Genomic DNA, 17800 nt, shown 5'->3' with positions numbered 1-17800 from the left:
AATTTCCTCCATGAAAATAAGCCGGCTGCACATTAAACAAAATGGCTAGCTATCGGATTTTCTTATCATAACGGAGTTACATTTAGTTACAATATTTTAATGTATTTAAATGACAAATGACTTCTCTTGACTGAAATGGAATGTGAAAAGAGTGTAAATGAGAGGGGCTGATAAAAATGTTTCAACAACCTTTTACACTAAAGGGTAAACATTAAAGTTTTGGTTAGGATACAATTGGTAAGGATACGCACTCATGTATTTATACAATCCCCAGGTATCGGCAAAGGTAAAGTGAGACATCAAAAGCGGATAGTAATACGATAATTATATCATACTTAGGCATAAAATAGATTTCTATTTGATTTATTGACATCAGCTTTTAATCTGTAAATTTAAATGATTTGACACATAAAACTGAGGTGATCATACTAAGCCGTTAGTCAAGTCTTTTTAACCTCCAACAATAAACATGAAAGTAAGCCTAGGAATATGATGTCGATTACAGGTGTCAAATTTGAAAAAAAAAATATTTAAATGGGCAAAGGGAGATAATTTAAAAAGTACAAAATGAAAAGTCTTTAGTTCATGTATAACAGGAAGTGAAGTTTAACATTATTACCTATTTACATGTGATTTAAAAGAACAGATTTCAGAACAAATATGAATCTGAATTCCAAAATCCTTCCTCGATACATCTGAGTACTGAAATGATGGAGATCTTGAATACAGTCTTAGATTTGTTTATGGAATTATTTTGATCAAATTTAAAAGAATGTATGTTTGACATTTAATGAAACCATTCAATATGTTCTACATATTAAGCCTAACCTAAATTAAATATAATGAGTATTATAAGCAGTAGCATAATTTCTTGACCTATTGATATCAATTTGAAAGTAGGGCTTTTATTTTACATTGAACTATAGTAAAAAGGTCCCTTAGAGAAAAATGGATCATATGGTCTTTAATTTATCATTTTTATGTTACTTCAAAGGTCAAGAAAACTTTCAATAAGGATATTAATTAAGTATTGTATCAACTGGCATGTGTAATACATAGAAGGTTAAGGAGAGATAATTCAATACTTTTTAAAAACTTATTTTTATGTAAAGGGCACGAAAGACTAATAGGGTATTTTTGTAAAAACAAACTCATTTAAGAAGATGGAAAATTGCAAATTATGTGCTTTTTTATTGAATTTACTAGTATGCCCTCCTTCAAAAAAGTGGATTAGGCTGAGCCTGGAGCTAAATATCACATCATTGATTTTTCTAAGATAATGGTAAGCCTTACCTAAAACTAATAGACTTCTATTTATATTGTTAGATTCTATCAGCATCTCAGCACTGGACCCAGAGTCTTTAACTTTTTCACTTCCTGGAAAAAAATTGTTTCAATCCATTTCTATAGCTATTCAAACACTTGTATTTTTAGGCTTGCAGAGACTGTGATTTTTCCTTCTGTGTACAGTAATCATGCTTGTATTTTGGTTTGGAGTGAATTCCTTTTAAAGTAACATAATGTATTCTCCATTTTGAAGTTACCAAAAAGATTCATGTTTTTGACCTCTATTCTGTATAAATATGATGAAACTAAAGCTACTCTGATCATTCAAAAAAGAAAGAAGAAATTGTGGACTGCAGCACAAAGCATTTTGATCTTCCTAATAGTAAAAATGGTGACCATATGTATTTGTAAAGCTCATAAGCTATCCAACTTCGACAATAGTAAGGAAAAAGGGTTTTGATCTTGCTAAATATGAAAATGGTGACCATATGTATTTGTAAACATCATAAGCCATTCAACTTCAACAATAGTAAGGAAATTACAAATGACTGAACAGGGATGTTGTGTATCCAGAAATCTTATACAAGTACATGCTAAAGAACTTAGAAAATTTTGTCTATTTAGTATAGGGATTATGTACTTCTCCATCTAAAAATCAGGCAAAATGTGTATAAGGTGTGGCACATGAAGGAAAAAAACACAGAGATCTTATTGCATTAACCAAGTATTTATACCAAGTAACCTCCAGAAATAACCATCAAAGTGTTTGTAAAATTTGCCTTTTTAAGATATTGATAGGTCAAATTTAGTTGAAATGCACTATGGAAAAATGGCAGGAAAATTTTCCCGCACTTTTTCCTTATATAAGCAGTAAAAAAATATCCACTTCATAGATGCTTCAGGATAAATTTAAATAGCTTTTCAGTTGTCTTCTAGATGTACTGAATATATTTGAGGCAAAAAAGGCAAATTGAAAAATATGATGTGCCATCCATTGCCTGATTCTTACACAGAATGGTACTTAAAACCTTACCTGCTAAATCAACAAAAGTAAGTTTTCCCCTTTTAGTGAGGTACAAATTTTCATCCTCAGGGTCAACTTGTTCAGTATCAACTGTCAGTGTGAGCATACTGTGACTTCGACTAGAAAATTCATTAAGACCATGTGATCCTGATTGTCGATTTCTCATTCCTGTAAAATATGAATAATAGCAATGTTTCAAATTTAAAAAGTACAAATCTGGTGGGAAAAGACACAAAGAGATTATTTCTACAATAGAAGAGGTAATCAATGGCCTATTTCACAGACAGCTGTAAGTAAAAACAACACCATGCTATTTTCATTTTTGATGCCATTTCTTATGACTAATATACAGCACAAACAATGATAATGTTCAGGGGATAGAGTTGCTCTTCCCACGATTAAATGATAACCACCTAACAGATTTCTTAAGGAGGTAGACTTAGGGTAAGAGACACAACTCTTACAAGTCATTGGATTGTTTGTAATCAGCACTTTACATCAATCTCATGTAAGCATCGAAGTAACTTGAACTGATTTTATTCTGTTTCATATGAAAGCTTGATAGGCTTTGGTGAAATTGAATATGATACAAACATATCACTGATTTCAAGAGTTATGTCCCTTACCCTAGGTCTACCTCCTTAAATTAGTTGACTGCACTATTGAAAATCTACTGAATTGCCTAATAGAAATTAAAATGTCCTTCTCAATTGTCAAGTTAAATACTTAAGGCAGTTACTTCTTTGTGATCTCATCAGTGGAAGGCTACTTTATCCTCTGAACATTACCCCTGTATGAGCTGTAATTATTACAACTTTTTGTGAAAAAGGACTACAGTACTATTGGTCAAAATAGTAAATAAAAGAAGGTAATCAGAACCAAAATGTTCTGAATATTTCAAAACACAGTAAAAAAGATATGTGAACACAGTATACTGTTAACAACTTATTTTTGTAAGTAATTCATTATGGCTGATTTAAACAGTATAAACAGTATGACAGTAATTAGCAATAATAAATTTCGTAATGATAAAAATATTGTTTGAGAGAATATTAGGAGCAAAAATAAAATAGCTTCAAACTTAGACAAACATCCTAAATCATGAAAAAGTATAGGTGTAAAGTACAGTCCTATTTACCAAATGTAAATATTAAACTCATGTTTGAGTACAATATAGCAGGTAATTTTCATAAGTTCCGTGGAAAACGTATATAAAAGCTTACAAATAAGTAATAAAGTTGTTGATCTCATACACTTCATGTCTAATATTTTATCTACCTTATTCTTATATTTTCATTTGTGAGCTATGGTCTCACTTTCATTCTTTAAACTTTTTTTCATTTACCTTCTTTGTAATTTATAATAACACTTCATAGTTAAGATTCTATTTATGGTAATAACAATTAAAAACCATTTTCAAATGTGCACAAAAGAGCAAATTATATCACCAGTGCAATTCAATAACATAAAACAATCTGTACCGAAATATTTCAAACTACAATAATTAAAAAAAAAAAAAAAAACGACAACAAAAAAACGCTTGTCAAAACTATGCCCAAGATTTCTGCACTTGATCGTTTTATGAAGATATGTAAAATGTTTTATTAACAAAGATCTGATCAATTGGGCTTAACCTCGTCAATAGACAAAACCTTAGATCAATGAGTCTCACAATCTCTTTTAAATGTAACTCTTCTTAAGGTTTATTTACTCTACATTATAAATTGGCTGTTAAATTCAATATTACTAAACCCATAAAGATTTTGTCAAACAAATATTCCTGCTCTGATGAGCCATGACAAAGTTTGAAATTGTTCCTTTTAAATTCTAATGTGTTATTTTTCATATGTTACTTTGTAAAGACATTAAGGATATAGCAACAACCCATACAGATGTTTGTATACATCCAAGGTTTCTGAGTTTCTACTATTAATTTGGAAACTAGGAGTTGTTCTTTTACAACTAATTTCACAATGTACGAATCAAATTTTGCCATGAATGACCTAATTGACCTTTTGGCATCATTACTGTTCCCTACTGATGGTTTAGAGGAGGTTTTATAAGTGCTCTGTCAATTTTTTTTAACATAGATGTTAGTGCTTACATGATGTGCCATCAAACTTGCCAGAGTGGCCTGGGAAAAAAACCTGGAGTACCCTGCTGTTTCCAAGTAGCTCAAGGGAACACTAAAGATTTAATTTTTAAATTGTTATGACATGAAAATTTCAACTCTATGAAACCACGGTAAATCTTCAACGGCAGACAACAGTTTATGAGGGTTAGGCAACAAATGAGAAAACATGAATTGCTCCCTTTATTAGGATATAAAGTGCACAATAGAAGATTCAACTAAAATGAGTTTTTCCAGAAGATTTCAATCATATTTTTTGTAGTTGCTGCAATTTTAATGTTAGTATGAGCTTACTTGGAACTGTGGTCAATATGAGCAAAATTAGGACTGTACTGATGCCTACACAGCGCTTTAAGAGTGATTCAATGTCTTAAGGGCTAGAACATGCAAACATTAATTATTCAGCTGTAAATGGATAAAGGCCTAAAAATACCAGTGTCTCAACTAACCCCACCAACTCTAATTGTTTTGCCAATCCTAATGTTGTTTCAGCCATTTTTTGACAAGTCCAATTAAGTCTGAATGTGTCTACAAAACAAAACAGTCAAAAACTTTTAAAAAATAAAATGTTTTGCTTAACTACCAATCTAGTTTTTTAGAGCAAAGAGCAAAAATGTTTTGCCTAACTACCAACCCTAATTTTTAGAGCAAAAATGTTTTTCCTAACTACCAACCCTAGTTTTTAGAGCATGTTAACAGAAACTTTGGTGTTTGTTTTCCTTACCAAATAATAAGTTTTAATGTTTCCAAATTTTTTAGTTGTGCATGAATAAATAATTTCGGAATTATCTGATGTTTCTATAGTTCAGGCTACATTTAACATGCACGACACCTGCATTATCCATGCAAGTGAACAAATTCCATAATATGAAATAATTATTACCATTGATTAATAGCATTTTTGTTTGTCATCCACCCATAAACCTTAATAATAAATTTTCCAATAATTCCCCATTATAGATCTCTCAAGCACAGGTTAGCAAATAGACATAATTGTTAGGTCTTTTCAAATGTGCAATAAAATATATAACTTTTAATGTTTATTGATTAAATGATCATTAACATCATGTAGAAGTTGTATTTCATTTCAACTGAATCAATATCTTTTTGATATAAATGAAAACTTTCGTGACAAAGTCTCATTTTTTATGTTTTCACTTGAAACAAAGTTTCTTCACTTTAATCTTTAAAAAGACTTGAATCTCAAGGATTTATTTGTAAAGCCATTTAAGAGAGCTTATTGTTTTAGCCTCAGTATCATGTTTTTATACAGTAAAAACTGTCTGGAACAAACCCTTTTTGGACTTTAAAATTAGTTTGGATTAGACAGTAGATCTGTTTATAGTACTTGATGACAATCCATATTTTTCACAGTATTCTATGGAAATGATCCTTGAAATACTGAACTTACTGAAATTTTAACAAAGGTACTATGGAGATATTGACAATTCATAGAGTGTAATTGAGCAGTCAAAGTTCGTAGAAAATATTGAAAATCTGCATAAGTAAACAGCTTGAGACAGATATTCAGTGTACCAATGCGCAAAATACATTTCAACTGATACTCTAGGGACTTTTTAAAAATGTCTGGTTTTGACAGGTTTTGTGATTATTCAGAGTTGGTTTAGACAGGTTTCGAGATAATTCAGGGTTTGGTTTAAACAGGTTTTGAGATAATTCAGGGTTTGGTTTAGACAGGTTTCATGGTACATCAAATATTAGATTATTTTTCAGAACAATTTTAAAAATCCAGAAAGGTTTTTGTATCATTCCATTTAAGTCTTGAATCTATTATGCATATAATGCAATATATTGATAAAAAAATTAGTTTTAATACCTTAATGTTTTTTTTTATTTGATGCTAGAGGGTTTTAAGTGCTAACTCTGAAAACATCATGCAACACTCTACTTTTTTCAAGGTCTAGCTCTTTTGAAATAAATGGATTTCAAGCATGTTCCCATGAAAAAAAAAATAAATACCAGTATACAAAATCAACCAGATATTGACATCCCCCCTTTTTTCAACTACTTCAGAAGCTTAAAAGGAGCATTGGAAATTTGTACTACTAATCAAACAGCTAAAAACTATTGAAACTTAAAGACAAGAATGTGATATCAAATGTAAAAAAAAATGTGACATATCTTGAATTCCTTTTGACACCAAAAATGTTTAGTGGAGCATGTAACTTTCATTCTTTTAAACTGAACTTAAAACAAAGTCTTCTAGGTTATAATGACTAAATCCTTGAGTGCCTACGACATGACATAAAATAAAGGTAAAATCAAGGAAACTATAAATAGAATGAAGAACAAGATATTTATAATCATGGGATGAACACTAAATTTTCAACAAAACAGACATAACACCATAATTAACACAAATTAACTAATATAAGTTAACTAACATAAATTAACTAACATAAATTAATTAACACAAATTAGCCAACACAAATTAACTAAAGCTATAAACACAGAAAATAAAGAATAAAAGAGCAACTCAGATTCAACTAAAACCTAAATATATAATAAAATCTTTTTTTTAAAAAATACCCAACAAATACAGAAAAAATAAGAAAATCTGGTAACCATAGGTAACCATGTTCTTTCTAACATTTAATGTTGTTCTCTTTAGTTTCTTTATTCGACTGCAGATTTCTTTTCTGTTTGTAATTTGAATCAAGCTTAAGGTATCCCAAATTTTTATGGATTTTTATTTAACCTAATAGTAGCAGCAGAAACATAACTCTTATGGTCCTTACATTGTTTTTTTTTGGACCATCCAAAAATAAAATATAAGGACTGTAAGAGTCATGGGCATGCAGCTAAGAACTACAGGACTTTATGCCTGTAAATTCTATATCCTAAGGGTATCAGAGTGTTACCTGGGTCTTCATTTTGTTCCTTATTGTCAATATTTTCCTGCTTAAATCTAGGTAATCCCAATTGAACATCCTCTATATCAAGTCTTAGGGGTCCTATAACATCACCTGCGTCAGTTTTAAGATAGCACAAATAAATATCATTTCCGCCATATTCAGCACCAATATCATTTATATCAAAATCGTCAACATCTGCCACTTCTGGAAATTCATAACCTTTAGAATTTGGTTTAGTTCCATTCGAGTTTTGTGTTCTTGCACCTGATTGGCCTGTTTGAGAATTGCTATTACCCTGACTCATTCTCGACTGCCGACTTTCAAAATCATCATTCGAGGGCTTCCGATTACGGAGCACATATTGCACATTCCCATCCCTATCTTTGTAAGGACTTCTGCTAGTCTGACCTGATTGCTGTTGAGTGTTAGAGTTATTGTTCTTGAATGGGGGTTTACGAGGACCAGGTGGACTCATATCAAAATTATTTCTACCTGGTGGAGGCCCCATTGGTCCATTTGGCCTCTGAGGTCCACTCCTTTCACTAAAGTTTCCCCTCCTTGGGTCACTGAAATCATTTGTTCTCTGATTATCAGGCTGTTTTCGTGGTGACCGCTGAACTGGTGGTTGCATATCCCTGCGATCAAAATATTCTCCATGGTTCTCATGTTGTTGATGCGTAGGCTGTTGGCTTCTGGTTTCCTGTTCAACTGAATTTCTTTGATTATGATAATCACCAGCTTGTGTATAAGGTCCACTTTGAGATTGGTCATTATAGTTCTGATAGGCCCTATTACTAGAAGGACCATGTCCTTGAGGTATGTGGGAATCAGGATAAGTTCCAACAAATGGTTTCATGTAATCGTACTGCCTATTAGAACTGTTGTATTGTTGTTGGTCCATTTGTGTCCTATTTATATCTCCATTGGGTATATTTCCCCTTGAATAATCATTTTGATTATTTCTACCATTTCTGGGATTGTCATTCTCAGCATAATGAGGTTGTACATTATTTCTAAACCTGTTTTCACCGTATTGTTGACTAGAATAAATATTTGGAGTCCGAGACCTCTTTACGCTATCATTACTCATCGCTTGTCTTCCTGGTGGTTCTGGCGATACTTTTGGCTTAAAACTATTTACACTACCAGTTCCTGAATTTCTACGGGAAGAGGTGCCACCCTGATGATATGAAGGTCCATCAGTTGCTTTATGAATATCAGGTAATGCACTGTCATTGAATGAAGAAGGTCTCCCTTTGTTTACGTTACTAAAGGCTCCAGACCCACCATTACGAACTTTAGCACTCTGCAGAGCATCACGTCTATTGGCTTGATATTTCCCACTGTACGTATTCCCATGAGCAGTTCCACTACCCTGTTTGGTTTTGTTAAGCCGACTGTTATTAGTTTTATTCATTGCTATATTTGATGTTTACCTGGGACTTTAAATAGCAGGTGATATAGAATATATTGACGTTTCTACCCGATGGCAGTGTAACTGATCACATAGTCTTATTTATCAACATCTATCAAGATATAAAGACACAATAAAACAAAATTCCAAAGATTTCTCATTGACCCTGTTCAAACATTTATCGTTATTATCTTTTTTTCAATTATATGAGACATAAAATGAACAACACCAAGATTTTCTCTTTATATCTAGATTCAATATTAATTCTATAATAATTCCTATTCAATAACAAGAATAGTTAGATCCATTACACCAGGCTTATAAGTGGCAACAATAGGTCCCAAATCAGAACCAAATCCAAATAAACTGAATAAATAAATCCATGCAATTGTTACGGTCGTTACTAGTAAACATTTCTCCTTTTTAAGCCATTCCTTCATTTAATACAAGTAGAATTCCTGTTCCATTTTAAAAACACCTTGCTTGTAAGTTCTTTACTACTCAAATGGTAACAATAATATTTCTAGATCACAGTGTTAAATTTCAAAATTTACAAAACAATTGGAGATAGGCTAAGTTTGTTATATGTATGTAAATATATGTGATCACCTATAATTCCTTCCATAGAAATTTAAATCTCTCTAAAGTTGTCATTTTGAAATTTCTTTTGTCTAGGATTTACTTTTAAATAGTTAAATGGCTCTGAAAGACTTTCAATTATTTACATAAGATCTCTTTTTTTAAAACTCTTTTCAATTAAATACCAGGAATAAGATAATGTGTTTCAATTCCATAATAGAAATGCAACTCAACATACCATGAAATACGAAATAAAATAATCTAATGTGATATTATTTGCACTTATCTCAAAATTTAATAATGAGATTACATATAAGACATGCAGGACCAACTGCCTTGAATTATAAAGTAATATAATTACATGTTGTTTTTTTTAATCAAATTCCAAAAATTAATTATAGATTAATTGATCTACTACCAGTGGAATATAGACAAAAGATTAAGCCATCTCTAGAGTATTAAGTATCTGATTCCATAAATACCATTAATTTATTACCAAAAGACCGAAAATCAATAAATACTGACTACACAAAAGTTTTTTATTGCATTCAATGATTTGGAATAAAATATGGAAGGGTCAATGAAACCTGATAATCAATATATTTTTATAGTCTAAATGCCAAACTTTCCTTTTTCTGAAAAAGTGGCCTCTACAAAATTCAAACAAAAAAATTCCCACTTTTATAACTCTAAAAAAAAACCAAACAAACAAAAAAGGCAAAACCTGGCGGAATGTCAAAAATAAATATCAATGTAGGTTAAACTGCATTGTTTGTATGCACTTTTCATTAAACAAAGTAATTTCAAGGGCAATAACTCTAGAACTTAACTGGTACGACTTGTACAATATTTTCTTATAAAATTTCACTACAGCTTAATGATTTAAGTTTTCTAAACAGGGCTTGGTAAATTCTAAGAGTATGGATTTTTAAATTATAAAAGTAGCAGGAATAAAGCTGGATTTCTCAGGTATTTTTTACACACACCCTGCTTTCTAAGATTTAAAAAAAAAAATTATTTTTAGAAATTTAAAGATTTTGCTAAAAAAAAACTACTACATGTATTGTAAAATGCAGTCAAGAGTTGATTCCATAAAAATATTGAAAATATAAAAGATCCAGACAATTAATTAACTCAGATGGAAGCTGAGTTTTAGTGGGCTATAAAACCTGGTTTAACCCACCATTTCTGTTATGACTATCGAAAACATCTGCACCACATCAGGACCATTACAGTGGTTTCCATCTTTCCAGTTTTTACCATGAGATTGCCATATATTTAGACTTCCCTTTTAGACTAACCCTTATGAATATTACCTAGAGTTGATCAGTTCAGTAATTTAGTTATTATTCTTAATTTATACACTTGGAAAACAATGGAAAGTTTTATTTTTTTAATGTGGGACCAATTACATTTAATTACAAGTAAATCATGATCGATACATCATGAAATTTGACAGATTGAGATTATTGACAAAATTTGAAAATAAGACGAAATATCTATACTACACAGATATTACATCTATGGCATAATTTTGATTAGTCATATCTCCAAAAATAAACCCTAATTTGACCATCACCTATTAAATTATGGGTCACTTTTTAAATATTTTAGTCTAATAACCTGAATATCTCAAATCTGATCCCACACTGGTTCAAAACTATGCAATATAAAGTAAATAGCTCTAAGGTCTATGACAATTTATTATTTTCATAAAGACAGATTATCCATCCGATGTCAATTATTCATGAGAAAATTTGAACGAATTTCAATGTAGCTGACATCATCTGGTCGAGAGAGTAATTTGCTAGGTTGTGACTTGGTCACCAACTGTGTCTATTGAGTTCCCTGAGCATTTTCAATCCTAAATCAATACTGAGTTACCTCCCTTAGCATTGTGTTTTCTATTTAGAAATCAATATATTGATTAGAATGAATTTTAAGTCTAAGGCATTTATGAATGATCAACTAAATTTTTCTATAAATCTGCAGATTATTTACTAGATCTAAAATTAATCTACATGTAATATGTAGCATTGTCTTTAAGTAAAATTTAGTATGTACATGTATTTAACAGTCAAAATGACATGGTTTTTTTTTCCAAGGAGGGTCAGGTAATTAGTAAATATGTATTCTCCCACATTTTCCTGGACTTCAACAAAGCTTAACATTATAATATACTATCCACGGAACAAAATAAAGCCTCTAAAAGCCTAATATTATTTTAGACACATTGCAACAGCAGAAATGAATAGTTTTTTTCTATTCAAATGCAAAATCATCCTCATAACTACATATACAAAGATTTCATAAAGTCTTTTTTTCTAAAAGGCTATTAAATACATGTATATGTACAATGAAGTCAAGAGTCAATTCTATAAAGACCAACAGACAAAACTAAAAAAAATATCTTCGAAATAATATGAGTTGTCTCCCCTACAATAAAATGTTAGAATTAATAATTTCCACAGCATATTGCAAACTTTCATTAAGGGAATTGACTTTTACAACTCACCTTCTTCTAGTACAGCCATTAGATCATCTACAGTTTCACATTCTACAACAAACAAATTTTCTACGTAGAATCCTTTGTGCTTGGACCATCTTACATTTAAATATCGTCTGTGGTTTGTGTTCAGCAGATCTATCACCTAAAAAATAAAAAAAAGAATTGATTGACAGCCATAAGTTGTTATTGTATTTTTCTTGCCAGTAGTAGTAATTTTTAAACGTTTCTGCAGGTAAACATATTCTAAACACTTAATATACATAACCTGAAGTACATATATATATCATGGTGAAATTCTTGAAAATAAATACACCCAAAAATAAGTGATATAGGCAGATCATAGTTAAATGGATGGGTTCCTTTTTCGACAAATAGTTGTTTACATTTGCATTTTTTTAACGATTCAGTCAAATAAAAATATTCATTGATATAATTTTTTTCATTTTTTTTGTAAACAATAAGTGTACCATATTCTGAAAATTCAACTTTGCTTCATACAAAATGAAACATTTTTTTTTCACAAATTTTTAGCAGGACTCAGAAATCTACTAATGCTACTAATAGATCAACATGAGTACAGTCTACTATTCAACTAATGCATGTCCTTAACCTTTTATGAAGTAAGTGAACAAATAAAAATTAATAAAATCAGCAGAAGAGTAACCAAGGGAACCAAGGTTATAGTGCTAATCAAAGAGTAATCAAGGGAACCAAGGTTATAGTGAAAATCTATGAGTAATCAAAGTAACCAGGGTTATAGTTGTAATCAAAGAGTAATCAAGGGAACCAAGGTTATAGTGGTAATCAAAAAGTAATCAAGGGAACCAAGGCTATAGTGGTAATCAAAGAGTAATCAAGGGAACCAAGTTAATAGCAATAATCAAAGAGTAATCAAGGGAACCAAGGTTATAGTGGTAATCAAAGAGTAACCAAGGGAACCAAGGTTATAGTGAAAATCTATGAGTAATCAAAGTAACCAGGGTTATAGTGGTAATCAAAGAGTAATCAAGGGAACCAAGGTTATAGTGGTAATCAAAGAGTAATCAAGGGAACCAAGGTTATAGCAATAATCAAAGACTAATCAAGGGAACCAAGGCTATAGTGGTAATCAATGAGTAATCAAGGCAACCAAGGTTATAGTGGTAATCAAAGAGTAATCAAGGGAACCAAGTTAATAGCAATAATCAAAGAGTAATCAAGGAAACCAAGGTTATAGTGGTAATCAAAAGAATGTAATCCAGGGACAAAGATCACACATGGAAAACAGACATACACAACAAATAACATGAAGTAACTAAAATCATACATATAAAGCAACAAAAGCAAATGGGACCATCAAGAAACCTCATACAATAATCTAAGATATAACATTTTAAACAGGAAACTACTAAAACCTGGAACAGTATAAATCAATTGAAACAACCCAAGACGTTGAAATATTTATTGCACTGATTTGCCCTTGGTGTATTAAAAAAGACCAATCTACTTGCTCTGATGATAGCCTGCCTAAGTCCTTCTTACTGTGCTCTACCCCCACATAAAGATATCCATAATCCATACACAAACAATCGTAAAAAGACTTGAACCATTTTGAAAAATCCGAAAAGGACAGGTAAATAATAAGTGGTAATATCAACCCAAAGAATTTACGACAGAAAGATCATATAAATTTAGATAACCATTGTATTTTATTATAATCATGTCAATCTCAAGATGAAACTTTACAAGGTTTTGCAATCAGAGATTTTATTTCAAATCGACACTTGACGGCCTTCCTTGTTGACGGAACAAGATAAAAAACTTGTCAGTTTTATTTGCTTAAGAAATTGAGACAATGTTTGCACAAATTTTTATACTCGGTAACAAAGGTTTTACTAACATGTCTGTCTCATTTTTCCATTAATTCTATCAATATCAGATTTTAAAGGACCTATTTGCAGATATAAGAGGTCTTTAAACATTATTTTTAAGTCAAAAAATTCATAGATTAACTGTTTGTTTTGATTTAAGATAGATATAACCTAATTCTACCTCCAGATAAAATTTCTTGTAATTTTGCCTTATTAATACACTTCAAAATTAGGGAATCTAATGGGACATTAAATGATACCCAGCCACATTGTAACAAATTTTTGGGGTAAAAAAACCAAATTAAAATGGCCATACCTTCTGTGTAAATAAGCCAATCAAATTGAAATTAATTCAATATGATTTGTATTTTATGATACTCAATAATAGTAACTATCCAAAGTTTGAAAAAATCCTTCAATTTGTATTTAAGTTATCTGGAAACCGTCAGTGGACGGACAGACTGACAGACGGATCAAACAGCAACCAACTTTTTGGAGGGTATCATATAATACCTTGCCTCTTAGGATAGAGGGGGTATAAAAATGCAATGAGAATAATAAATCATTTATATTTAGGGTAGTTGATGGGCAGTGCATGCTTCCAGGGATCAAATTTAAAGGGAAATACTTGCTAAATACAAGTTAAAATTCAATTTTGTTAGCAGAAATTATTTCCACTTACTAAAATTTGCTTGTGGAATTGTATTTGCATCATAATTTCAGTTAAGAAATAACCCAAGAAACTAAGATTTAGTGAGTGTAAATTATCAGTACTTGCTAACTTTAGCTAGTTTATTAAATTCAATACCTGGCTTCATTAGATATGGCTTGGCATATGACAAAAGAATTTCCTAGCAAAAAGTATGTATTTGCCATGCATAAAGACTTTGCCTCAGTGAAGACAAGGTGTTCGTTTGCATAAAATTAACAATTACCAAATTATTAACAAAAAAGGGGGAGGTCTTTTTTCATTTCACTTCATTGCACATCATGGCTTGACAGAATTTCAGAACTGACAAAGAGACGATATTTCAGAGTTCAGCAAAAACAGAAATACACTATATGGTAAGAAAAACTCCCAAACCTGGTCTGTGGAGTCTGAAACAATTTCCTTAGTTTATGATTGATCACACTTGCCATTACCCTTCATCACCAAGATCTACCCATCTCCTAGCAGCACTGGAGTTATTGTATAGATCAAATCATATAAATTAAAGAAATGAAATACCAGTATCAGAAAAACATCATCAATTGATGCTATAAACAGTCATATTTCATTATAAAAATCCTTTCAAGTGTGAACAATCCTTTCCTTATCGTGAAATTTCTCATAAAAATGGTGATAGCAGAACTTGTCCCATCATAATGAAAAACATTCTTCAAACGAGATCAATACATAACCAAGATAAGAAAAAAATGTGGCAGGTTTATATTATCATATTCATGATTCTTTTTTGTTTTACCAGAAAAGGAACCTGCTTTAAGGAGGCAGACCTAAGTGAGGGACACAACTCTTAAAAATCATTGGAACGTTTGTATTCAGCAGCATTTAACATCAATCTCATGTAAACATCAAAGTAACTTGTACTAATTTCATTCTTTTTCAAATAAAAGCTTGATAGGTTATCGTGAAATTGTATATGACACAAACATATCACTGATTTCAAGAGTTATGTTCCTTACCCTAGGTCTACCTCCTTAAATTGTGAAATTAGTTTTTGAAAATGGTGTAGAACAAAAGAAATATCTATAGTTAAATGTTAAAATACTTCCTATTGCAATTTTAACACTTATCTCCCCTACATAATGCATGCTATGGCATTTACACTTTCCCCAACTGAATGATGAAAACGAAGTTTAAACACGATAAGCTTGTGACATTGTTTTCAGTGATGTTGTTATGGGAACAAAAACATGTTCTTAACATCATACAAGTTTATGGGCACTTAACTCAATATGCCAGTCATATTTTTCAAGAAGAAAAAGTTCCCAACTACCAAAAACTAGGGCATTAATGAAACATTATGTGATACCCCGCCAGGTAATGGTGTAAAAGGGGGATGGCAAAATGTTCAAAATTTCAAAATGGCCTATCTCAAAAACTGCATTTTTGATTTTGCTAAAAATGAAACTTAACCTGTATTTTACGGTACTTAACAACTTTTAAAAAATTCATAGATTCATTTTTAAGTTATCACCTGGAAACCATTGGAGGACGTACAGATAAATGGACAGACAATAAACTTTTTGTAGGATATCATATAAAACCTTTCAATTTGATGTGGCTTGGTATAAAAAAATTGAGTACATAAATAGACTATGTATAGCTTAGTAAGTCAAGTACCTTCACTGGGGGGTAACCGGTATACTGAAAGTATTTTTGTGATGACCTAATGAACTTAAGCTAATATAAAGAGTTATTTACAGGGATAAATGAGAAATAATGACAATGTATATAAAACTTAGTCAAGTTCAATGTAAATATAATTTGACAAAATGCTGATATAAACAATTGCCTTTTATAGGGGTGCTGTTAAAAAAAAATACAGAAAATCCACTATTTGAGACCAACACGAAGTGAATTTCAGTGCAGTAATGCACTACATATCTGCCAAAACCAAATAATTGCCACTTTTCTTTCTAGCATTATTCCTGAATTGTCAATAATGTAGCAGAGCAAGATGGGACACAGATGGTATCATTTAACCATATTTTAGTGCATCTGTACTTATTTTACATCTCCTGTTGAAAGCATTACCTGTTCATTGTATATTTCCAAGTACGATGCTTTAATTGTCTTGTTTCCGGAAACTTGACCTAATTGTTGAACAAGGTATCGGAACGACCTTTGAATGACCCCTTGCATCTCATAGTCTGGTTGTTTACCTCCTTCGAACTGTAAATAGAAAGAAAATTTATAATTGTTTGAGTAAAGTCAATACACATTTTTAATTGATATGTTCCTGGTCAGTATCCTTCACTCCAATTAAGATAGTACCAAAAAGCAGAAATTCCAGACAGGCTAGTTATTAGTTTGAATATAAGCAAAATTTAAGTGAAAAACTTTCAGAAATTAAAATGGTAACTTTTATGATCTCAATGTAATTTCCAAGGGTAGTTTGCCTGGGTCATATTCCATTAATACTACTGATCACTTAAGTCAATACTACAGATTTGGGCAATTCACAATTCACTTTGTTTTCTGCCAATAAATAAAGTATTGTACATTAATGCTAATCTTTCTATGTTTGCCCATATTATTACAGACTAGTCATCACAATAATTAAACGAACATCATAAACATTTGCACTATACAAAAATGGCGGCTTCTTCAAACATGGCCAAGCTTCTATCACATTTTGTTTTTAAATAAAAAAAATCACAATAAAACATCATGCAATAATTATTTCTAAATTAACATTTATTCAAACTGAAATATATTTGATAGTGTTACATATTTCTCTATGTATGCCGGTTTATCGCCTGACTTTCATGGCCCATTTGTGTGTATAGTTTTGTTGACAACTAGACATACAGTCAACATGAATGAGTAAATCAAGGTTCTAAAGTAACATACTAGTTATGAAAAAGAATGCCTTAGGGACCCAGTAAAGAAAAAATAAACTTTTTAGACCAAAGGGAGATAACTGATCAACAGAATCAAAACATGAAACAGCAAAATATATTGAAACAAGAATCCCAGTAAAAGACAACAATATTTGATATCAATAAACATTTCTGAACTTAAGGCTATAACATCTTCACTGAATCACAGATTCTCTGCAGTATCGTGTAATGATCCTTGGTTCATAAAATATTCATTCCTAATCTTGTGATATGGTAAAATAGCCTGTAGACATGATGTTGTTATGAAGGAACTGGTAAATTATCTTAGCAACAATAATTACAATGACTGGTGTCAAAACAATTTGATTTATGGAATTATCTACTGGTACTAACATGCCAATACCAATTGTGTACTGTAGGTAGAATGGTAGTGTTATGAACAGTAATTTTACAATCCAATGTAAGCTATTTACAATAGCAACTTTGATTTAGATCAATGAAAAAAATTCTCCCAAAAAATTGAGTTATGTCTTCATCTCAAGTTTAAGAGGCAAATATTTTTT

At 31.0% G+C, this 17800-nt stretch overlaps 1 protein-coding gene across 8 annotated transcripts in view; it reads right to left on the bottom strand.

Moving 5' to 3' along the window:
• LOC148607477 (kinesin-like protein KIF12) overlaps nt 1-17800 on the bottom strand; it is a 70844-nt gene that overhangs the window by 18691 nt on the left and 34353 nt on the right. For 5 of the 8 annotated variants that reach the window (XM_088547121.1, XM_088547120.1, XM_088547117.1 and 2 more), the window contains 4 exons: nt 16429-16566; nt 11827-11962; nt 2321-2479; nt 1294-1377 (listed from right to left, as the gene is read on the bottom strand). In XM_088547121.1, coding sequence (XP_088403247.1) covers nt 1294-1377; nt 2321-2479; nt 11827-11962; nt 16429-16566 — 517 coding nt within the window. Of the gene's footprint in view, nt 1-1293; nt 1378-2320; nt 2480-7324; nt 9242-11826; nt 11963-16428; nt 16567-17800 lie in introns of those variants that run through there. The other 3 variants (XR_015915554.1, XM_088547116.1, XM_088547115.1) reach the window with 3 other exon arrangements.

Source organism: Perna viridis, chromosome 9 (assembly GCF_037379345.1).
Source record: "Perna viridis isolate PV_CMFRI_1.1 ecotype Kerala chromosome 9, ASM3737934v1, whole genome shotgun sequence".
NCBI lineage: Eukaryota > Metazoa > Mollusca > Bivalvia > Mytilida > Mytilidae > Perna > Perna viridis.
Note: the sequence above shows the minus strand (reverse complement) of the source record. Positions and strands in the feature narration are given on the sequence as shown.